This window comes from Vanacampus margaritifer, chromosome 6, assembly GCF_051991255.1.
Source record: "Vanacampus margaritifer isolate UIUO_Vmar chromosome 6, RoL_Vmar_1.0, whole genome shotgun sequence".
Lineage (NCBI taxonomy): Eukaryota > Metazoa > Chordata > Actinopteri > Syngnathiformes > Syngnathidae > Vanacampus > Vanacampus margaritifer.
In genome coordinates, this window is record NC_135437.1 from 14,458,312 (window position 1) to 14,482,836 (window position 24,525).

Genomic DNA, 24,525 nt, shown 5'->3' on the forward strand with positions numbered 1-24,525 from the left:
AAATTGATATTACACATACATAATAATATTTAATAATTCATATTATATTTCTGTTAACATTTAGTTTCCATTGTATCTTTACACAAATATATACATTTTTTATTTGGTTACTTTTGGAAAACTTAAAAACTATAAGTTTACTGAATGTACATATTAGGGATGGGTGAGTCCTGAGACCACTGACCAGCATCCAGCCAATACTGGCCTTATTTCAAGGTATTGTGTACACTGATATTTAAGACAAAAACAAAAATCTGACATTGAGTTAAGTCCTCTTTGCCAGTATTTGATGCTACACTGTTTGACACTTTGGGGATCGTCATTTGTGACAGAAAGACAGAAAAGTCACACACATCTACTTATACACATACTATTGGTATCGATGATACTCAAGCGTAAATAATCGTGCTGGTATGTGTCTGAAAAAAAGTGATGCCGATCATTCATAATACATACTGTATATGTAAATATTTACAAATCAGATTTCGTGTGAATCTCCATTAATACATTAATGTACATATGTTTGTATATGTACTAATGCTTTGAAAAGAAAAAAAGAGGGAATCAACAAAAACATCTGTAATTAACAGCTTTTGGTCATGATCAAGATGGTTGGCCTTAGATTGAAATGTCAAGTCGTTACATTTTTTTTCCTCATTTGAATTAGGGAGAACCACGACATACATTCATAATTACCTACAAATCAAGACATGCACTTTGGGAATAGTCTGTAGACGACGTGCATCAGGCCAAATGCCATCAACAGCCATTAAGCATCAAGTAGAGCATCATTGACCACTGGTAAAAGTGTACATGTCGTCTAGCTGAGAAGATGCTGTGCATCTAACAGCAGTTTTTTGTAATCATGTAATTAAGAGGCAGAATGCTGTGATAATGAGTTTTAATTACATACATACATAAAGGCTCTGCAATTGTCTTTACAAAGGAACAGTGGAATTATACTATCCTATACTGTTGTGAATAATAAGAACCTGTGTATCCATCTCACGACTGGTCCTTGAGGATTCACTGGTGCATCAATGATACAATACCTGCCTGAGCCAAGATACTCCAAATGGATACGAGGTGAGAAGTGACAGTGAAGTGCATGAAGGCAAGAAACAGATGACTGGCCAAAAAAAAAAAAAACTTTAACATTTGTGAGGTCCACTGTGGCTATTTAAAGACTGCTTACATGTGCATTCAAATCTTTTCTGTTGCTAGAGCTTGAAATGTTTATCAGGCCATATATTTACATACATCTCCATGGACTCACATCCATTTTCAATGACTTCAATTGCCCATTAGCTGCATTTTGAACAAATTAAGAGTAATATTACTTGCATTAATTGCTTAAATTAAGTTAGTTTTTGATTCATGATTTCTTTACATTTCCATTTTTTATTTTTATTTTTTTACATTTCCCTACATTGTTGGGTGTCTCTAAAAGATATGCTGAGCGATTATCCTGTTGTGTTGGGTGTGTTAAGAGTGACTTTTTTTTTTCCTAATGTAAAACTGTCGAGTCAACAAACACAAATGTTAAATCGATTCAACATATACAATCGCAAATTCCCGTGTGTGAACAACAACATGCTATCCAATAAGATACCAGCGAACCAAGCTTTCTGTATTTCTTCTACAGCTGCCATTTCTGCAGTTTAGATGCCCTGTGGCACCATACTGCCTCTCGCAGGTCAATCTTGGTACTGACAGCTGACTGCGGAGGAGACTCACGATGAAGATACCAATGAAGATATTATTTGTGTGGTTAGCGCACACCTTTCACCAATTTTTGTCCTCCTCATGGTCTCATATTAGAAAACAAGATTGAGATTTCAAAACTCAGTAAAAACAAATTGTTTAAAACAACTTTAAATGAAGCAGCCGATAATTGCAAAAAAAAAAAGTGTTCACTGACGTTAAAACAATCTGGAAACTTGATTTAAGTTCCCATTTGTTTGAATTGATGCCGTCCATTTTAACAGCACCAGGGAAAACAAAAATGAACCACTTCAATAAAAGTAGACACGATACTCATGCAGGGATGCTGCACATGCGATGCGGTGTGCGCTTCTGCGACCCTAAGACGTCATAAACAAAACATGAGGCTCTGGTTTCAAGCATCGAGGAAGAAGGAAAGGAAGTCTCCATGTGTGAGGTAAAATGGATTTTGTTGTTGTTTTGTTGTGGCTAAAACTTAAAGGAGTTCAAGGACAAAAAATGATACATGTCCGCCCTGGTCCTGACCCACTCTGCCAACCTCTGCGCGGAGCCCTTCTCTCTGGTGAGGATGCGAGCCGCCTTCCGCAGTTTCTCCTCGTTCCTATCCAGGTAGCGGAAGCCCTCGGCCTGCAGCAGGGCCAGCTTCTCCTGGCGGTTGTCGTCGATGGAGATGTCCTCGCTCACGTACGGGTTGAAGCGGAAGTATGAGTCCGCGGGCAGGAAGCCGTCCAGCATGGCGTGGACCTCTGGAGAGCCAAGGAATCACATTTAATGGTCTTTAATACTATATTTGACTCAAATAGTGAGTATTTATTTTAGTTTCAAGTGTTCATTTGAAGGGATCTTTGAAAAATAAAATAATCAACTATTGCTATGTTTCAGCAGAGAGAGGGAAAAAAGAGTTTATATGTGAGAAGCATTTACAATAATATATGTGATTTTATTAGTCTAAACATAATAATCAGAGCTCATATAATATGAGTTATGTGGCAAAATCCAGCCATTTTTATCCATCTCAGGGGGCGGCCATTTTGCCACTCTCGACTGAAGATGACATCACAGTTGCTCAGGGCTCAGGTAACGACCAATTACGGCTCAACTGTTTTCTAAAGCTGAACTGTGATTGGTTGATACCTGAGAAACTTGATGTCATTTCCACTTGACAGCAAGTGACAAAATGGCCGCCCTCTGATACTGATAAAAACTGCTGGATTTTGCTGCTTATCTCGTATTCCACTAACGCAATATTAACCAAAATACCGTATTTAGACTAGTTGGGCTGCATAGAACATATTATTGTCAATATATATTTTTTTGGAGGTGGGGGGGTTTGACTTCCCCTTTAAGTGGATAAGGCCACTATTTGAGGGTATACAGTAGCTTACAAAAATAAGTACAGTACATTACTCATATTTTTGTAAATATTCTATTAAATTGTTTTATAGGACACCACTGGGAAAAAAGGACAATTTATTACAATAAAAAGTTGCCCAAAAAACGGCTACTATAACTAAATTGAATGCCCCCTCAAAATAACTCAATGCAGCCAATAGCAACCACACCAAAAGTGAGAACACCTAAGTGAAAATCTCCAAACTAGGACCAAAGTGTCAGTATTATTTTGTGATTTGGTGATGCTGCAGCTCTGTTTCAGGGTATTGACAATCTTCCTATAGCCCAAGCCATCATTATATAGAGTGAAAATTCTTTCAGATTCACGTAGAGTCCTTTGCCATGAGGTACCGTATTGAAATTAGATTAAGCAAGATAAGAGAGGGTGACAATAACACCAAATTTAACACATTTGATCCCCATTCACACCTGAAACCTTGTAACACTAATGAGTTGCATGACACCAGATGGGGGAAAAAACCCTACTCTGCCTAATTTGCACATTATCACTAAGGGGTGTAATCACTTTTGTTGCCAGTGGTTTAGACAATGTATACTGTTGTTCAAGAGCTACGCTGCCTAATTACAAACTCACTACCAACAAAACACACTAATGTTTTCTGCTCTTGAAAGAATCAATACATTCTTGATTGTTTGACTTGCTGTCCAAAATCACATTCATTAATTCACACTTAAGATTGTAGCAAAGTGTCATTTCTTCAGTGCTGCCCCATAACAAGATACAATAAAGTATTTACAAAAATGTGAGGGGTGTACTCACTTTTGTATGTATGATGAAGACGTATAGTGTGCTTGTATGCTGTCAACGCTGAGCCAGCTCTCCATGTTGCTGAATAAAGGCTCAAGTCAAACTGTCTGTTAAGGCTACTTTCAGCTGCCAGATGTTTAAGAAAACAACTAGACAAAACATTCACACAAACAAACAGCAGGGGAGAATACATAAACTATACCCCCCCCCCCCTCCCACAACGGTTCAAAAGTTGAAACATTTTGTTTAAACCAATGGCTTGTGAAAGTGAGGTAAAAAAAAAAAAAGTTTTTATAGCATCAATATGATTTGCCGTGTTTGCACACGCAGTAATAAACTTCTTGAAATCTTTAAATTGAGTTATCATTTTGTATCAAAGATAGAAACTTATCAATTTTAAAAGATGGGCATCTGAAAATGCTGGGGGTAGTTAACCTTTCAGGAATGGTTGTAAAATATCAAAGAACTTTTTAATTTTGTAAAATAAACACTTGTCACTGCACTACGGATGAGAAATATTATGCTGATTGAACCTTTTATCTATTTAGCTTTGAGTGTTCTTCCAAATCAAATTATTGATTTTGAAGGACTTTTTTTTAATGCTCTATCTGATATACATGTTTAAATTGTTCAAGGATGAATATAAAATATTGCTTACAAAAGACGTAGGTGACAGTAATTGGAGTTGAATGCCAAGTTTAAGGTTAAATGTTTCTAAGGCAGGACTCAACCTCAATTTCAACAGATTGTTTATCTTGCCAGTGAAACTGACAGCTCTAAATCACTCCTTTTCGTTTGAGTTCAAGTGTGACATTTTGGCCCCGACACATTTGTCGCCGCATTGTCCTGTGGGCATCGTCTACATCAAAACACTATTAGATCAGTCCACAGCGACATGTGGAGGGGCTGCTGATACACAAACACCAAGTGGCAGGCTTGTGAACACTGCGACAAGCAAGACGGCTGTAATAAACAAATAGTAATCCGCTGTTTTCACAATAAAGCCAAGCTGTGGAGAGAGTTTAATCCCAAATATACGGAACAAGTATAGAGTAGTAACATCTAGGTCATGTGCAGACAACAGCGGGACCGAAGCCAAATTTAGGCAAAGCAGAGAAGTCCATGTCCAGATGTGATAAAGAAGAGCTTGACATCGGGGAAAGTGGGAGGGGTCGGGGTGGGTGGGGGGATTGTGGTGGAGCAAAGTCATTATGGTGCTGACACTGGTGGCATTCAACAATGACACAAAATAAACCATACCTATCAGTTAATTTCATGAAAGACACTATCTTACTATGATTCACCAGACTTGACAAGCATGCAGGCTGCTAGGTAGCACATGAACCACATATTGCCGTTCCGTCAGTTTACTGCGGCTCAAAGGATCGGTTCTGCTTTACAGCTGGCTGTGACAGCCTTATTTTTTTCAAAATTGGGATTGATTTTGACCCAAATGTGCCAAAAAATGCAGACAAATAGAGGCAGGCACTTTGCCGGCTCGTGGAAGGACAGGATGCGCTGACTGTTTTTTTTACTCCATGTACACACTTGTACACACAGCATTATTCCTGCACCTTGTGCTTTTTGAGATGTGCTGCAGGTTTCAGGTAGATTGATTTTGAGTCAAAAAACACTGGAAAAATTGGGAACGTTCCAAATAAGCTTTGTTAATCACAACAGTGCATGACATAATACAAAATCTTACTGAGCTCAGGAGCAACACCTTTCCCCCCCCCCAACTGTCTACATTGGAACCAAAAGATGAAAACTCATGGGTGGTTTGACTTAGCGACACAGAACGTTAGCGAGGCTTCTTTCAAACCACAAACAGGACTTTCACAACTACTGTAAGTGACTCAGTAAATAAACTGCAGCAATATATTTTTTTTTTCACAGAGGAATATGAAAACATGCCTGGGTGTGTCTGAGTAGTGTTATATTGTCACTCTACATGTGTTGATGCACCCTGTTGCCTATTCATTAGCCTGTCTATGGTGGTTCGTAGAAGGCAAAGTTGTGGATTTTGTTTTCAATACACCGGTAATTCTCACTGCCCATACGGTACTCATACCTCAATATTTTTTGCAAGTGAAAGCAAAAATTAAATAAATAAACAACAACAAAATTTGGTCAGACGACAGCTCATATCACATAAAATGTATCTTATCTCAAATTTGTTTTGGTTTAGCTAAAGGAAATGTAGGGTTCAGCCAAGTTGTTAATTTGCTCTAGTCTAGACAGTTACACAACATGTTTGATGAATTTCTGTCATTTGTTATTCTCCCATAAAAATAGCTACGTGTCAACTGCATAGCCATTATAACATAAATTGGCGTTGTGAAGCATTGCAACCAAAGGTAACATACACAGACTAAACAAAAGGGGTCCTAAGACAGAGCCTTGAGGAACACCACATGTGATAGCAATTCGATCAGATTCAAAACTAAGTAGGACCTGAACCATTTTAGGACTTAATCCCACGAAGATTTTCAGTCTGTTTAACAGTAGATGACGATCAATTGTATCAAACGCTGCACTGACGACAATATGACTAGCAATTCAATCTTCTATAATTTAGTACTTTCATAGGGGCTTTTTCTGTACTGTGATGAGGTCGGAAATCTGACTGAAAGCCAAAGTTTATCGAAGCCCTCCAAAATGGTACCAAATTTACCAGATGAAGAATTTCAAGTCAACCTACCAGAACCATGACTTACCCTCAGTGTCTGTGGCGCTGCTGATGACGTTGTTAATCTTGGTTTTGAGGCTTGTGTATGTGCCGCTGTTGCTCTTGCCCGCCGTTTCCAAGCGGCCCGTGCCGACCGAAACCACGCACTCCAAGGGCGTGTTGGGCCACAGGCACTTGCACTCGTGGATGGCCAGCGCTGTGGGGTTGTTAATGAGCAAACCTCCATCCTGCACATACAAAAAAAAAACAAGATGCTTAATGATGATGGTCGCACTCACAGATTTCAGTGAGCTTTAGACACATTTGATGGCTTTTTTGGGAGTCAAATGGATTACATTTTTGAGGACCATTTGAGCAAACGGAAAGATCAATGCGCCTCCAGAGCAGTTTGCAAGATGACAAAGCACACAATGAAATAGTTTTTCCTTTTCTCCCCACCCTGTGCTCACAGTTCCTGTCAGCCCTGTTTTGAAATCGAACAACCGCCCAGGAGTGCTTTAGCTTTGAATCCATAGTCTACCTAAGGCTATGGGGGGTGTAACTAGAGAGACGACAGGCATTGATGAATAGGCATGAGGCTGCAGGGCTGCAGGGTTGGCAGCAGGATCAAACACACAGGGGCCAGTCCTCATTAAAGAGGCCAGGCTGGGGGTGGGAGCCGTAGGGGCCCTCCAAATGTCTAGGGAGGGACACCGGAGGGGGTGGATGAGCGCTTGTTTATGAGACTGTGGTGTTTAATCGCAAGTTCATGCTCATGTTATTGCTGTTTAATGCAATAGTAATGCGAGTTTTGTCTGTCAGAGCAGACAGATTCACACTTCTAGTGGGGGGCTGGTGCACCCTAATTCCACTTAGAGCAAGGCTAACGTCCACTGATCATCTGGGTCCTTGGAGATCAGAAGTAGCACTTGAAGTAGCCGCAAGCTTCTAAAGTCCTATCGAGTCCAACATTGTGATGACATTTAAGCTGTAAAACATGGAAGAACTGCCAAGGATGCAATTTGACCAAAGTGGCTCTTTATGCACCATTCTGGATGCTGGCACACCAAGACACTAATCCCAAAAGAGAGAGAAAATGTATTGGACTTGCTCCAATTGAAAACTTAACGGGACGCAGTAAGAATCCAGCAGGAAACAATAACTCTGCAGTTTTTCTTATCACTCGTTCCACTGTGTCCACACTAAAAACTATGTGTCAAAAATGGACCGATCCTCTACTGGGTCAATTTGACTCAACTTTGAGTCAAGAAATTGGTCTTTTAGTGTAAAACACCTCATAAATATTGGTCATATCCTTTACTTGGGTAAAAAAAAAGGGTTATTTTGTATAAAACAACCCAAAAAGTTGGGTCAAATTGGTTCATAAAGTGGATCGGTCCATTTTTGATCCATAATTGGGTTACTTTTGTGTACACAGACAGCACTTTGTGAACACAGCCATCAGTCAACCCCTCCCCAAAAAATTATTGACAATTATATGCCCTATGCAGCCGTGCTAGTCTAAATACAGTATTCTGGTTAATATTGCATTTGTGGAATATGAGTTATGCAGCAAAATCTAGCAGTTTTTTTTTTCAGAAGGTGGCCATTTTGCCATTTGCTGTTGAGTGAAAATTACATCACAGTTGCTCATGTCTCAGGTAACAACCAATCACAGCTCAGCTTCAGAAAACAGGTGAGCTGTGATTGGTCATTGCCTGTGCCCTGAGCAACTGTGATGTCATCATCAGTCGACAACAAGTGGCAAAATGGCCGCCTCCTAAGATGGATAAAAAGGGCTGGATTTGGCGTCATAACTCATATTCCGCAAATGTAATATTAATCAGAATGTCATGTTTAGACTAGCTAGGTCACATAGAACATATTTTTGTCAATAAATGTTTAGGGTTGACTTCCCCTCTAACGGGACTCAGGAGCAGTAAGAATCCAGCAGGAAACAATAACTCAGTTTTTCTTATCACTTGCTCCAACGTGTCCACTTTGTGAACTCAGCGGCCTAAACTGCGACACCCCAGTTATGGGTTCTTTGTGCTGGTGGTGGCTCAGTTTCACCCACACATTGGTCGAGGACAATTAGATCATTAGAGGCAGATTCCTCCTGTGAGCACGATGTTGAAAGCTACTATGTGGCTCCATTTCAAAGCACCTGCTCGGCAAAGTGAATTGAGGGCCTTTAATTAAGAAAGTTTGGAAAAGTTTCATACTCCCTTTTGTGGCCTTATTTTTCAGTGTATGGTGCTCATAACTTTTACCTAGGCATCGCTCATTTTAGAGAGTCTACCAATGTTTTCCTTCAGCTGTCACTAGAAAACAACACGCCTCGCATAAGGAGGTACCAGGCTGAAACGGTAATGAGAACAGGCTGGCAGATGTTGCAAGAATAACGGGATGTCAGGTATGCACATCGTGGCCCACAGCCACACACTCACTTAAACGGTGTCCTGTTCAAGTTCAAACCAATTTAGGCTAGACTACAGATGGTCTTTGCATTCAAAACAGCAACATTTAAGCAGTCTTTCGAACACAAAGCACAATAAAGGCAAATGTTTCACTTGATCATAATTTAGGGCGGTAAGATTGCTGGTACTTGTAGTGAATCACATTAGCAGAGGATGCCTTGTGTCACCAGATGGATGTCCTTGGAGAGTGCGCACCTGTCAGCGACAGATCTTTAAAGAGCGAGTTCTAAATGGCAAGCAGCTTAATGATTTCCTGCCAATGTCGAATGTTGATCCTCCAGAGGATTAGCACTCTGCCATGCTCGCCTTTGCCCTTCGGGGCTGATCGCTGGCTCATAAACCAGATCATCATAAAGCAAAATTTCAACTAATTGGGCCTTCTTCACCTAAGGGAATGTGGTTCACTTCTACTGATTGACAATTAAGGTCTTAAAAGCAATTGCTGCAACAGCACGTTGTGAAATAAGACTTGCAGGGGAACATCAGTTGGCCTGAATAAACAAGATCGGAAATTTGCACTGCTGTTTGAAATGACTCATCTTCCATTAGCGTTTGCGAGCTTATCTCTGCTGTGCCACTTGAAGCTGCCCTGCAGGGGGGTTTGCTGATCTCAATAGAAAGGAGACACTATCGTCGAGATCAGTAAAAGTCATTTCACGGCCGAGTGTACGTCAGACCCCATTAACTGCAAGAGCTAACTTTATTCTCTTCCTTAAGGGTGTGCATTTCGGTATCTCTCTGCCTCATGAACCTATGCTGAGGCATCAGTGGTTGGTAAGAGACCCAAACACAAAAACTCTCTTCACCTTGAATGCAGAAAGAGTTGTGTTCTTGTGTTCCCCATCTCCATGCATTTTAAGGAAGTGTTCTTTTACTTTTTCTAGATAGCTAGTTGTGCTAGACTAGAATTGCTCAACTTGGCATTGAATATAATGCAATTCGGACACGGACTCACTCAACTCTATATTTTCTAGAGCACTTTAAAACTGCCGCTGTTTTCTTAAAATAGAACCCAGGTGCAATGCAAACAGCAGAGGCCCTAGAATTGAACCCTGTGGAACACCGTATGTTCAGTTATACATGTAAACTCATATTGCACATATTCGCCCTACCACTTCGTTCGATCGAACCCAGGTTCGGGTCCAAGGTCTTCCACCTTTGCAAAACTACTCAGTCAGATATTGACATTCAGTATTTCCCTCTCAGGGATCAATAAACTAAAAGTATATGATAAATGAGCCGAGCCCATGACATGCATCTGGTGTGGTATACAAATCACAGCTGTAGTCATTACAAATTGCCTTGGGCCATGTTGTCAAAGCTGAACTGGGGCACTGATTTAAAAGCAGGCTCTGCCAACCCGACTCTCATACGCCAAGGATGCATTCACGAGTCCTGAATACACGATTACGGCTGTCGAGATGGTCATTCAATTCATGAAAGAAGGAAATTACGCTGGAAGCGGAAAATCACTTTCCTTATTAAAATCAGTTCTGTTTATGCCAAATAGAGCATTCTCCATTTCGTCGGGGAAGTAAATCATTGGTTCATTTGGACTAACATAAGCTGCCAAGACAGCATCCAAATTGCATAATAGGCACCCCTGTTAGCGGGAAGGATGAGCGTGACAATATTGTCAGTGTTGGAAGTGCCACTTAAGAGTGGCAGTCAGTCCAGGTCAGAGGTCTTCATGGCAAATTATGCGATTACGCTGAACAGTTCTCCTCCTTCCTTTTGGATCTCACGGGGCCTGAAAGGTCAGAGTGAGGTTCAATTGAGCTCCCCCAGCTGACAAAAGAGGCGGGACTCATCTGTGTTGAAGGGGACCGATGCCTCGGGCAGGGAAAGCATTTGAGATTTACTGTCTGTGGTTGTCTTTTCCCACACAAATACACGACCACACATGTGCAGCCACATGTGCAGCCAGTATTGCCGCAATGAATCACACGGCTATGCAACCGCTGAGATTGAACTGCGATATAGAAGTGCACACATCCGCCGTGATTAGATTTACTCAAACTAGATTCCCTTGAGGTGTTATGTACATATTAGTTGACTTCACACCACTAAACATCACTTTGATTTCCACCGTCTGCTGGGTCATCTCCTGGGCAATTTCACTCTAATTTCCCTGCTGCAAGCAAGGAGATGAGGCTGAAGACGCGCTTGCATATTAAAACGAATGAACGCAAGGTGTGACTCCATGCTTTATTCAAGGGAGTATTTCCTGGGGTAGGGGTCTGCAAGCTGAAGCTCTAGAGTCACATATGGCACATTTGTCAGCACATTTGTAGTTTTTTGTGTGGCAGTGTTCCTACCATCCTCCTCAAAGCTGCTTAGTACCAGTAAAGATTATACAGATCCCCTCACGCCAAGTCAAGTTTCATCAGAAGAGTTATGACAATATTTTATTAAGGTTGAAAAGTTCCTTAGTGCTACTTTAAGCCGTCTCCTGTGACTTTCTGTAGATCTCTAACAATAAATAAATAAATAAACAGTAGAAATGAATAATTTTTTTATATATATTTTATATTTTTTAGATAACATATTCTTCAACTAAATTAATGATTTAGCTTTTTTTAAAAATCAATAGTTAAATATTTTAAAAATGTCTGAGTCCAAATTTTGAAGTTGTCAGAAAATGAGAGAAAATGTAGATGAAAATAAATGAAAATGAAATATAAAAATATTATCTAAAAATGTCCAAAAAGTGACCATAAAATGTAAAAAAATGAAAAGCAAAAAAATACTATTAAATGTCCATGGAATAGCCAAATATGTCAAAAAATTCAATAAGAAAGCCAGAAAAGAAAATGTCCAAAAAGTAAACATCAAGCGTCCAAAAACAAATCCCAAAGATTACCATAAAATGCACATAAAATTGCCAAAAATGTTTGCAAAAAAGAAAAACTTGCATAAAATGTCAAAAAAATGAAGAAGAGAGGAAGAAAATCCCCATATGTCCATAAAATAGACAAAAAGTCATAAAATTGCTTGTAAAAAAAATAAGGCAGGACAAAAATGTTTAAAAAAAAATGTCAAAAAAAGGAGGCAAAAAATTACTGTATATAAAATTGCCAAAAATGTCAGAAATTTGACAGAAAGGCGGAAAAGTCTAAAAATATATGAAAAACTAAGCATTACAATTTACCAACAAAAAATGTAAAAAAAAATTGAAAACGAAAGCTAGAAGAAAATAAATCTCAAAGTATTGTAAGCTGCAAATTTTTCTGTTATGATGCAGCTCTAATTAGCTCGTGGGCCCTCAGTACATTACTCTAACACACTGTTTCATTCATCACAATGCTGAAATGTCTTGCGGCTCCAAACAGATTTTTGGGGGGGCTATTTATTTTGCCTAAAACGGCTCTTTTGACAGTACAGGCTGCCGACTCCTGGACTAGGGCAATGTAGTATATGATGAACAAGGAGCACAATCAGTGCACAGACCCAGTCCGCTGAAGCAGTCAGTTGGAGACTCATTTGGCAATGAAAAGGCAAGCATGAACTCGATCACAATCTATGGGTGTGCACGCAGCAGGGTTTAACGCCAGAGGAGCTAGCTTGAATAAGGAAATAGATATAGTTTTGCTCATCCCCTGTGTCACCTCCTGAAATCCACGCTTCTTCTCCATCAAAAAGTTTCGTTTAGTGTTCTCTTTGGGAACTTCTCTTAAGAGCGGCCTTGGTTTTAGTGCCAGTGACTCATGATTTATATGCCATTCATTAATGGAAGCACTGATGTGATTCCCTACACCTCCCAGACTTCCTGCAGAGCACGGTGCCCAGTTGGCTCTCTCGGGAGCCCTCACTAACGGCGGTGGTGGTCCAACAATCCCAATTCCTCCCATTAATAAGGATTCCAGAGGTGGGCACAAAACCACACACCCATTCCACCCGCATCGCCTGGGCAGATACCATGGCAACTAGGCCCTCCTCATCATTCCATACGGGCCCCTCACATCCATTGTGAAACATTTCAAGTCATTTAAGTCTGTGTCATTTAATGCCGGGATAACTGAAAGCTTTAATGTGGAACATGCGCCCCGTTCTTTGCTTCATCCCCTTGTTTCCACACAGTGGCTATGTGGCAAGTGTGAGGCAGAGATATCAACAAACAAAGCTTCTCTAAAAAGGTAATACTGAGTTATAAATTCTCTATTTTTAAATCTTTAAGCTGATTTCCAAATATGACCTGCAGATCACATCACCAATCAATCACACATTCCTAAGAGCATCGCTGGAAGAATAGCCGCAGTCTTTCGGCAATTGGTGTGCAGGGCAACCCTTTTGACCAAACAAAAGGGGGTTTGTTTGGCTCCTGAATGAAGTGGACAACTCTGTGGGCGTGGGTGGGAAACAGTGAGATGACTCTCTTGTCAGATGGGAATCCTGACATCAGATAGATGGCACGTCATGCTCACATTTCAGTGGCACAAGCGGCACACATTCCGGCCAGTGTGACTCAATTGTGGCCGAAACTTGACTTCATGTCTCTTGGTCTTGTCAGACTAAAAGTAGGGATTTAACGATAATGGCAATATCACGATATCGCAATATTAAAACTGATTTCAATTTGTGCAGTTCTAGCACCCTCTGGTGGTTATTTTTTTTAGTGCAGTTTAATTTTCACAAGGCATGTTTTGGCCTTTCTATGTTTAAAATCCACACTAATGGTCACATGAAGGGGAACGTAATGTGCTTGTGAACCGAGTCAATATGTGAAGGAACTCAATGCGTGCGTGCATTAGCAAGTACGTGCCTCAATATTAAATCATTTGCTCCCAAAAACGTATGAATGTGTTCTATTTTAAATGTTTTAAGTGTCCTAAAGACGTATTTATAAGTTTTTTTATGCTAGAGCATAAAGAAGGCTTTGATGCAGCCTCTCTACTGCAAAGAATGTTTGAAGAAATGGTAGATATTATACAAACAGCCAGCAGGTGGCAACAGAGCAAAGGAGATCAACCAGTGCCATGTTGAAAAAAAAAACTCAATTACTCACTACTTTTTCTAAAAAGATTTGGGAATAATGATGAAACTTAGCTACATTCTAATTCTAATTCTAATTGCTGCAAAACAATGTGTGTGTTTTTTTAGTATGAGCTTCTTCTTTTTTTTTTTACAATATTGTGACCTTTTTTTAAACCTTAAGAGGAGATGCTTGACCCAGAAGTGGGGTCTTGCACCTTGAGATCCTTAAACTTTCAGATGATTGAACTTGAGGGCAAGGTCTTCTACTTAAGAGGATCACTCACCAGCTCTCCTTCTAAAACTGCTTTTGGCATGCGGGTGTCATTCTTACAACATAAGATGAGCCCAGCGGAGATGATGTGAGGGCAATATCAAGTACTCTCCAACTTGACGTCATCTTTCCAGGTCATGTTTGTAATTCTTCACAGATAGTAAAAAGTCAAAGATGTTGAGCCAGTGTGTTATTGCCTCTGGTAGATAGGTCAGAAAGGGGGATTGTGCTTAAGACGCAAAGAATAGGAAACCCTGCCTTCAAGCTGCAAGGAGAGCATCTTGCTGTTCTAGACAAGCTCGTAAAGAGAGTTGAGCTGTACTTCGTGGTGGAAACGAGAATTTAGGGTTCTGATATCACAAGTTGATAATACAGTATGTGGTTTGAAAGTTAAATGAATGTGTTAATATACTGTACAGAATGGACTTTGCTGCAGATTCTAGACTTGCTTTAGGTGAATAGTGTCTATATAACTAGTATAATGATCCTTCCACAGGTTTAACTATTTATTTAAATTTGCATTAAAATAGAAATAGTTCATATTTTTGGACTGGAGAACATGACTCATTGAAAATATAACTTGTGGCACTTTATGAGTACCCCTTCTCTAGATAGTCAAGTGCGATACTCTTCTCAGCAGATAATTTCCCGTGACACACCTAAAGATCTATCGTGGTTTGGGAATTATATCTCAAATTCAAGGTATTGGTACCTGCGATGTATGGCCAATTTACAATCAGGAACTAGAAATAGTAATAAATTAGAAGAAATAATAGAAAATTGCCATTAATTTAAAGTGGAAGTCAACCTTAAACATTTCTTGACAATAATATGTTATGTGTGACTTGTGTGAAAAATGATATTCTGATTAATATTACATTTGTGGAATATGAGTAATGAAGCAAAATCCAGCCATTTTTATCCATCTCAGGGGTCGACCATTTTGCCACTTGCTGTCGACTGAAGATGACATCACAGTTGCTTAGGGCTCAGGCAACGATCAATTACAGCTCACCTGTTTTCTGAAGCTGAGCTGTGATTGGTTGTTACCTGAGACCTGCGCAACATTGATGTCATCTTCAGTCGACAGCAAGTGGCAAAATGGCTGCACCCTGAGATGGATTAAAAACAGATGGATTTTGCTGCTTAACTCATATTCCACTAACACAATATGAACCAGAATACCACATTTAGACTAGTGGGGCTGGATAGAACATATTATTGTCCCCCAAAAAATTATGGGTTGACTTCCCTTTTTTTGTGATATATATATATATATATATATATATATATATATATATATATATATATATATATATATATATGTTTAAAATGATCTGTCTTCCCCCCCACCTTTTTTTTTTTTTTTTTTTTTTAGAAATTTGATCTATCAAAAGTACTAGTGCTATCGGCATTGGTAAATACTCAAGAGTTGAGTACTCATACTGGTATTGGGGATCGGGGATCAATAAAAGAGGAACATTAAAAATAGAAATGCTGCAAAACAATTACTGGTGTGAAAAGTGACTGATCTTTACTTACATCCCGATTCCTCTTGCAAAGTCAATAACACGAAAAAGACGTGTAAAAAGTGGTGTTAGACTCCATGTGTTGAGAAATCTGCTGAAGGTGTCTTTTCTTGCAGTACAAGGTCTCCTCCCGCCAGCAAAGCAAGCGCGTGAGCAGGGAACCTTCCATAATTAGCCTGTTTGTCTTATTGTCCCAATGCGGCAGGTGAAGCAGTCAAACAGTCGCGGTTGATGTGAGAAGCTCGGCTAATTTATGCGACCCGAAATACGGCAGAGGCAGGGGGGGGAAGTTTTCCTCGACATAGGTGTGATGTCATCAACCAGTCTCTTTCATTCTCTTTCCCCCATTCAGCACCACAACTCGCATGGCTTTCCAATTAAAAGCGAAGCGAGCGTGCCGCTGCTGGGATGTTGCCTTTGATCCTCTCACACGCTTCATTTGTGTGTACGGAACATCTGTGCAGTCAAAGTCAACCCAAGGAGGTGTTGACGTGTGTGACGCCATCAAAAAAGGAGAACATCCAATTGAATATTAGAACACAAAATTTGAATTATATTACGTATTTTTTACTACAGTGTTGGCGCACTTTACTAAGGTGTCTTACTCATGCAGTTTTAACTTTCCTGACTAAGCGCTTACTCGGAGTGTAAAGGCGTAGAGTAGCGTTAGGTATTGATCAGTCAAATGTTTTTTATGTTATAGCTAATGCATAGCTCTTCATGGAGGATGGATTTAAGTGCATCTATGCCTCACTCCCCCGACATAAGGAAAACAAACAATGACAGGTAGGAAATGAAGTTCCTCCCTCCTGCGCAGAAGGCAAAGAGGTTTGCATCTATCAGTCTATATTTTATTTATTTTTCGGTGCAGCCTAGCGTGAATCGTCTCTTATGACTGACCTGATGGAGATCACTCCCCAAGGGGAACTCCTGGAAATACCCGGGGGCCGCCGAGGTAGCGCGGATGGCCTGCCAGAGCTGGTGCTGACAGCCCCCCAGGTAGTGGGAGCGCACGCCCGGCAGCAGGTTGTAGTTCCTGAACACGTAGGCCTTGAGAGGAGTGCCTCGGTTCACGATGGCACTCACCGCTGCCACCTATGGAGGAGGAATAAAATGGCACAATTGCAGTGTTGTTGCTCTCAAGTGGCTCAATCCGGCTACTTGGATAAAACTAAAACACGTGTCGGATATGTGCCAAATGCAGCATAAATTTTGGATATCAGATAAGCCCAGTCATGCAAGCACTACAAAATTGTCTGTTTTCAAAGTTTTACAAAAACACATTTGAAATCTCCCAAAGCATGTTAGTAAATGTGCTCAAATCCAATTAAATCATTTGAGGGGTGTCCATTAAATTGTGACAGCGAATGGTGGAGTAATGTGGAGTCAGCCTAGGCCAGGTTCTGCAAACCGCGGACTGATCTGGGGCCACACAAGGCTCTTTAGTCCCTCTCTTGTGGCTCCTTGAGAAAAAAATGTAGTAGTAGAAATTCTTCTTTTTTTTTTCTTTTTTTTTTTTTTTAAGTGAACAATTAAATGTCCAAAAAATGTCATAGTACACATTTTTAAGTTTTTAAAGAGCGATGGAAGGAAGGTAGATGGTAAAAGTTTTTTAAAATTACCTAAATATAATCAAAAAATGACCATAACAAATCTAAAAAGGAAAAGAAAAAAATTACCATAAAAGGTCCGTGAAATTGCCCCCCAAAAAAGGTCAGAGAACTGATTTTTGAAAACAAGGCAGAAAAGAGAACGTTGAAAAAGTAACTCTAAGATGTCCAGAAGACCAAAAAAAAAGAAGAAATACCGAAAATTACCATAAAATGTCCACAAAATTGCCAAAAATGTCAGACAATTGATAGCAAAAAAGGCAGAAAAAATGTCCAAAAATAAAATTGCCATAAAATGTCCCAAAAAAGTAAGAGGCAGAAAATGCCCATAATATGTTCATAAAATTTCAAAAATGTCAGAAATTTGACAGAAAGGCAGAAAACTGTAAATATGTTTGAAAAATGAAGTTGAAAAAAAATCCAGATAGCAAATGAATGTGTACGTATTGTACGCTGCTGTGATCTTTTTGTGTTGCGGTGCAGCTCTAATTAGACGGCCCTCAGACAAACACTAACACAGTTTCCTTCATCACAATCTGAAAATGTTTTGCGGCCCCACACACATTTTTGCTGATTTCTTGGGCCCCAAATGGCTCTTTGGACAGGAAAGCTTGCTAACCCCGGGCCTAGGCCAACTAAATGCTATATAATGTTTAACATTTGTAATATTTGTCATCGGTACCTTCTGTGTTGTCACTGACTAATGAGGATGCTTGTTGAATCATTTATGTGCAATTTCTCTCATGTGTACCATCAGTGTAAACTCAGACATATCAGATCAGATATATGTTACTTAAAATGTGTCACATTGGATACGGGCATCAAATCGGAATTGTGCACTTAGACCTGCAGTTTAAATCCAGCCTAAGGCCTAGTGAGGCCTCATTTGCAGATGAGGCTAATTCAAGGTGACAAGACTTTACAATTGATATAAAATGGAATTAAATGCAATGGTTGCTATGCCGCTTTGTCTGTGTCACATACAACAATAAATGGAGGCTAGTTTCAGATTTTTGCCCATCCATATAGGAGAGGAACTCACTTTGGGACACTCCAGGTTTCTAGAAGTCTCCACTAGGAGGTGTGAGCCCATTTTCTCTCTGTCAAAGGGGAAAGAAGAGTTAATTCTCTTTGACAGTATTATGAACTGCAAATCAAAATGTTTGTCACCAAGGATGATTGTTTGGCTAACACTTACTTCAACATGCTCTCCCATGCTTCGCTGTCATAGAAAGCGTGACTCCAGCCCATCTTCACTGTGCCGACAATCACATTCTGCTTGAAAACGTCCGAGCCCAACTTGCGGTAGAGATCATCACACTCACTTGGCGGGAGCTGGAAAACACCCAGCATGAACCCCAGGATTGCACCTACAATGTGAAAGGAGGTCAGAACAATTATTCTCCCCTCTGATGATCTATGAGAGCATAACAGTACTATAAGTGTGGAGAAGGGCATGATTAAAAAACTGTTTGATCAAAAAGAGGGCAGCTGTGGGCCAGATGGATATTTGGACTAGCGCAAGCTTGTGTTGGTGATTACAGGCCAATCTGGAAAATAAATGGTGTAATTCAAGATGCTGCAAAATAACACGGAAGCTGAGGATGAAGTAGTCAACAGCACCCCCTTGTGGGCATTTGAATTGTTTAACTGAAAAGTCTGTGTTCCACTGGTCTGGTTAAGTATATTAATATTCTGTGCTACAGTAGTACACAAACACAACTCACCTGTGCTGACACCACAAATATAATCAAAGAGTTTGTAAATAGGTTTGCCCGTCAAGGCCTCCAACTTGTGCAAAGTCTGAAGAGCAAGAAGTCCCCTGTTAAAAAAAAGAAAAGAAAAAAAGAACAGTTATAAAGTACTGTTTATGCGCAACTGTAAAGATAACACTCAAAGAGTACACATTCACATACCAAACTCATAGTTCCTCCAGTAGTGGCCTCCAATATATTAGCCTCAAAAAATGCCTGCATATTTGAATAAATAAATGCCATACCTCTAACAGGTTACTCTATAGGTGCTTGTCAAAACATTTAAATATCCTCAAAAAGTTCAATCATTTCCGTGATTTCATTCAAAACGTTAATCTTTCATAGATTATAGATTCAGGGCGCACAATTTAAATGATTTCAAGTATTTGTTTGTTTATTTATACTGTACATTATTTGGGCTTCCAGCTAATAAAACCCGCTAAAACAGGATGTCAAAAAATTTGAATAATGTGAAGAAATCACCATGCATACTTTTTTGACATCCTGTTTTAGTGGGTTTTATGAGCTGGAAGCCCAAATAATGTATAAATAAATAAAAAATAAACACTTGAAACTACCCTGAATCTATAATCTATGAAAGTTAGATTTTTTGAATGGAATTAGAGAAACTATTCAACTTTTAGAGGATATTAAAATTTTTGGACTTGCACCTGTATATACAATATTGGTACGACATAATGGTGACTTTATACAAGGAAACGTATATATTTGCTGTGAAAGCTCGACAAGATATGAGGGAACATTTTTGACTCGGATAAGTCTGCAACATTAAAAATCCTGCAATTCAAACTTCCAGTCACAGCAAAACTAGTGGCCAACGGTCAGCCAATCATGAAAACTAGTTTTAGAACACCGCACACTGTATGACAGTTTTGTCACAGTCCGTCTCGTTTATCCGTGCCACTCTGTGTGCTACTATTTACGGAAGTATGGATTTGTGGAAGCGAATACAATATTCTCTGCAGTTGAGTCTACCATATACTGCAATTCAATTTGATACACTTCAGATGTTTCATTTGAATTAAATGTTTTTGTTATATTTCTCTATGTTTGGCCTCTTATGAACAACAGGATATTATTTCAATGTCAATGTTTAAAGAATTTATCATTGATAAGTTCCCAGTCATGAAATAACCCAAGTTGTCATATAAGAAACTATAGCCAAGAAGAAATGGACATAAAATTGCCCCCCCCCCAAAAAATAATAATAATAATAATGCACATAAAAGACTACAGAACTGATACCTTAAACCTCCCCCATCTATGGACAGGATGCGTATGCCGCGGCCTTTGACAGGCTTATGGTAGCCCACCAGAGTAAGAGCTTCTCTGACCGCTTCCCTCAGTCCAGGGTCGCTGGCCTGTTGCAGACGCAGCAGGCAGGGGATTACCTTCTCCTGATGAACACAGAGAGACATTTAATGTGCTGACTCATTAGACAATTTGGAAGCACAATAAAGGCGTACGAGTGCTGAGGTTAACACCGGGATCATCTTCAGCCTTTCTATTCTGCTGTTCAGCTTCTTTCACATTAAAGCATGAGAAAAATTGTAGTTTCTAATCAGCGTTTAGCTTAAAAGCAACCACTTCTAGATCTGGGAGTCAAAAGATCTTACTGCCCTTGATCGTAGAAGATTATCACCTTTACTTTAGCAATGGTTGCCATGGTTGGAAATAGGTTCGATGCCATCAGACAATGCATGCATGCATGGTGATGATGGGGTTTCATTTTCTTCTAACATTCCAACTATTTAGGTCTTGGAGGGTTGCGTTTCAGACTACTTAAAAACATAGATTTTCACCAGGCAAGAACTAGTGGGCATGTTGAGGTTCCCACAAAATGTGATTTGATTAGTGTATATGTAATAGCACACAAAGCAATGCATGAGCTGTATCAAAATGTCAGCATTTCTAAAGATATAATTATAAATTTTGATTGGCACTGTTGTTGTTTGTTACATTGTGCAGATGTACCTAATATATTGGCAACAATAACATCATCCTACTGACCTTGACGGCAACCCCGCAGGTCTCGGGAAACTCCAACAGGTGGTAGCTGAGGTCCTCAACCCTGCTGATGTAGACTCTTACGTCGGTGGCCCTGTAGAGTGCCTGGACCAGTGCACGGGTTCGATTGTCCACGCTCACCCTGGCAATGATCTGCAAGATGGAAACATTATTATTTCCTGAGCATCACAATATTAGGTACATCTACACAATATACTGTTAGTAATTCATAAATATTTGGTTTGTTTTGTATTTTATTTTTTTTAAAGTTGTCCAAATTCTCAGAATTTCAGTCTTTCAACAGTAAATATTATCAGATTACTTTTCTCTAGTCCTCCTTGAAAGCAGTCTGATTATCTGTTGACCCAAAATGAAAACATTGCAAACATCTGTTTTTAATTTGGAATTTTCTGAGACATTATGGACCAAATGAGTGACGGATTAATTGATAATAAAATATTCGTTAGTTGCCGCTCCATACTTTAGAAAAAGATGACTCAATTAAAAGTAAAAAGTAGTTCTTAAAACATTGACTGTACTTAAGCACGAATAAGTAATCAATGAATAAACTTTGTAACTAATGAGTAAATTCTGATTTGTTTGTTTTTTAGTCACAGCATAAAAATGCAAAATTTAATGCAAGAGTCATGTTATTAGGTCACATGCCCTATGACAGTCCCTCAAGGAGGTGATCTCACTTTAGATAAACACAGACTGACTTTACATTGCCACACCTAAAGGGGCCCGGGCATATATAAAGGAATTTACAGACCCGTCTAAAAATAAATTCACTCCTAGAATTCACACCACAAAAGCAATGTGGAGCTGCTGGACAATGTTGGGACAGTTAGTGTGGTCCTACTATTTATTGGTATATAACAATGGCAGCAAAATTCTGTGAATTTTTAAATTGGTAATTTACCATGGGATTGGAAAATATATTTTCGATTAATCTTGATTTAAACAACCAGATGGGGCGGCTTGAATAGGACTTTTTTTTTGCAGCACTTTTCATTCAACATTTTGAATGAGACTTGGTGGGTATTTTTGGATGCTGGGTGCATTTTTGATTATTTTTAGAATGGGTTGGGTCAGGGGGATGAGTATATTTAACTCCAGATGAATGTTTTTGTTCATCAAGATTAAGAAAGGTTTTCCAATGTAATATTTTAAACATTCTCATTATGCTTGAATATGGTTGATTTCCAATAAATTGCTCTCTTTTCCTACTTAACTCCTATAAAAATCCCTTTTAAAGTTTCCAAATGGATTCCAAAATTCACTTCCCATAATAATTCATTGCAACCCTAAAAATAACCTTTGGTAAAGCAATTTGTATACAAACATACCTTTTCCCTTTGGACCAGAAGTTTCCTGGCCTTCTCCTCTGCTGCTTTCTGCTCTGTACTGGCGGCCTTCTCCACCTGCTTCACCGGCGCATCCTCCGACTTCTTAACTTCATCCGTGGCACTTTTGGCCTCCCCGGTCCTGAACTTGGGGACCAAAGGGGCAATGTAGCTGCCCACAAAAGCTTGCACGGTGGGAGCGGAATAGGACAGGTAGTGACTGAATCCTTTCTTGGGGGATGCGGGTGAAACAGCAGGAATATGGTCTGGTTTATTGCACATGGGTTCAGTTGTTTGTAGAACCCGAGAGGTTTTAGATGCATCAACATGGTTTTCCACATCTTTTTTCTGTATACTGCTGCCGAAGTAGGAATTGATGTGGTGAGCTAGGTAGTTGTAGGTTTCATCCAGGTTAACTGAAAATGTGCTGGGGTGAAAAAGTGCAGAGGGTTGTTTGGAAGACAGACTCTCACTTTCACCAGATGACTGTTGAGGCTCGTCTGGCTTGACGGAAGAGGCAAGACGCCTCAGTTTTTTCTCCTTTACTTCCCGCGCAGTTACAACGGCAGCAGTGGTGCTCGCTTGCGACGTGTTGCGAGGCTGCGAAGGTGAGGGAGCTGTGGCACCCGCGTCCAGCCTAGCCACAGATGTCGGACTAGAAGGACTAGGTGATGCGCTCGCCGGATGCTTGGGAGCAACTGGAGAAATGGGAGTGATTTCCACAACTTTCGATTCAGGAGTCGACGCCACATTTTTGCCACTCTTGTTTGTTTTGAGCCGGGCAATCTTGGAGAGGAGGTCAGTTTGTGTCACAGCTTTGGAAACTGTGTCCAACGTGTTCTTTACTCGGGACATATGCTGGCTGAGACCCGTGGACCAACGCGATGCTGAAGTGTTCAAACGCAAGCTGCTAGTGTGGAGCCCGAGCTTCTGTCTCACCACTTGGTTAGCCCTGCAGAGGCGTGCTTTCTGAGCCCGGAGCCGAGAGTGAAATACGTGCTTCTGGCTGAGGGGGATCGCCTTCTCGCAACGAGGATGCTGGACATGGAATGAACAGTGTAAGGTACCTGAGAAGGGAAATGGTGAGGATGCTGATTTGCAAGGGTGCCATAAATAAAATGTTCTGTTTAGTTTATGCCAGGCACTGAGACACCACTTATGATTCATCCTTTTATGTGCCAAGAGTTCAGTCCATCCAAAGGAACTTTAACTCTACACACTTTTCCATGAACCTGGTGATGATCAACACACAAATGGGAGGAAATAAAGAACATGAAAATGGAACACTCCACTTACTTAAATATTAATACATGCCTCACTATAGAGTGCAACATACACATAAATACAGTGACAAATGAACGAATGATGGAAGTCGAAACAAATGCACTCTAAGAACATGGAAAAGTAGCTATGGTGAAATTGTCATTGCCGCTAGCTAGCAGGCTAGCAAACACACACACAGACACACACAAACGATCGCAAAACATACCACAGCTTTTAAACCGTCGTTTCAAGGTGAGCCGCAAACTTTAAAATCCACCTTTTTAGCCGCCAGCCATCTACAACCGATTAAATGAGGACATAGGACAATGTGTCGGAGCTGATGCCTGTTTTCCACAGTAACATTACGTCGTCCAAAAAGAAAAACAACAACCACGTGAGGAGTCAAAAGGCGTACTATTGGTTGGTTAGCGTTTGACCCACTAAAATCGTAAATGTTGATTGGCTGGTTGGAGGAGAAGGCGAGTGTATTTATTTTAGCATATTTTTAGCACGTGCTACATTTTGATTATTTTTGTGAAATGGAGCGATGGTACGGGAAACTGTCACATAAATAATGCATAGATAAATAGCAAAGATAAATTTAGCCTTAACCAGTAATTTAGAAATTAAAAAAATGTTTTTTGACTAATCTGAACAAGTATCACACGGTGAAACTCTGAAAATAATATGTATTATTATTTTTTTTAAACTATTAA

General features: G+C 39.9%; 1 protein-coding gene across 3 annotated transcripts; it reads right to left on the minus strand.

Moving 5' to 3' along the window:
* Positions 1 to 886: 886 nt before the first annotated feature.
* On the minus strand, positions 887 to 24,186 carry LOC144054181 (calcium-independent phospholipase A2-gamma). Of its 3 annotated transcripts, none has more exons than XM_077569335.1 (10): positions 24,036 to 24,186; positions 22,550 to 23,584; positions 21,204 to 21,353; positions 20,439 to 20,590; positions 19,146 to 19,240; positions 18,617 to 18,788; positions 18,461 to 18,518; positions 16,709 to 16,903; positions 6,604 to 6,802; positions 887 to 2,471 (listed from the first exon to the last, which is right to left on the minus strand). In XM_077569335.1, exons 2-10 carry the CDS (start codon positions 23,399 to 23,401, stop codon positions 2,194 to 2,196), a joined length of 2,151 nt encoding a protein of 716 aa, XP_077425461.1. In that variant the 5' UTR covers positions 23,402 to 23,584; positions 24,036 to 24,186; the 3' UTR covers positions 887 to 2,193. The 3 variants fall into 3 exon arrangements, with proteins under 3 accessions (XP_077425461.1, XP_077425460.1, XP_077425459.1); XM_077569334.1 differs by having other exon boundaries at positions 22,550 to 23,613; XM_077569333.1 differs by having other exon boundaries at positions 22,550 to 23,778.
* Positions 24,187 to 24,525: the final 339 nt, after the last annotated feature.

Excerpts from the sequence above, each read along its gene's own strand:
- LOC144054181 (XM_077569333.1), bottom strand. The coding sequence starts at position 23,713 with ATGAATCATAAGTGGTGTCTCAGTGCCTGGCATAAACTAAACAGAACA. Across the intron at positions 21,354-22,549 it reads TTCTGGTCCAAAGGGAAAAG|ATCATTGCCAGGGTGAGCGT; the intron begins GTATGTTTGTAT and ends TCCATCTTGCAG. Across the intron at positions 20,591-21,203 it reads CCTGCGGGGTTGCCGTCAAG|GAGAAGGTAATCCCCTGCCT; the intron begins GTCAGTAGGATG and ends TGTGTTCATCAG.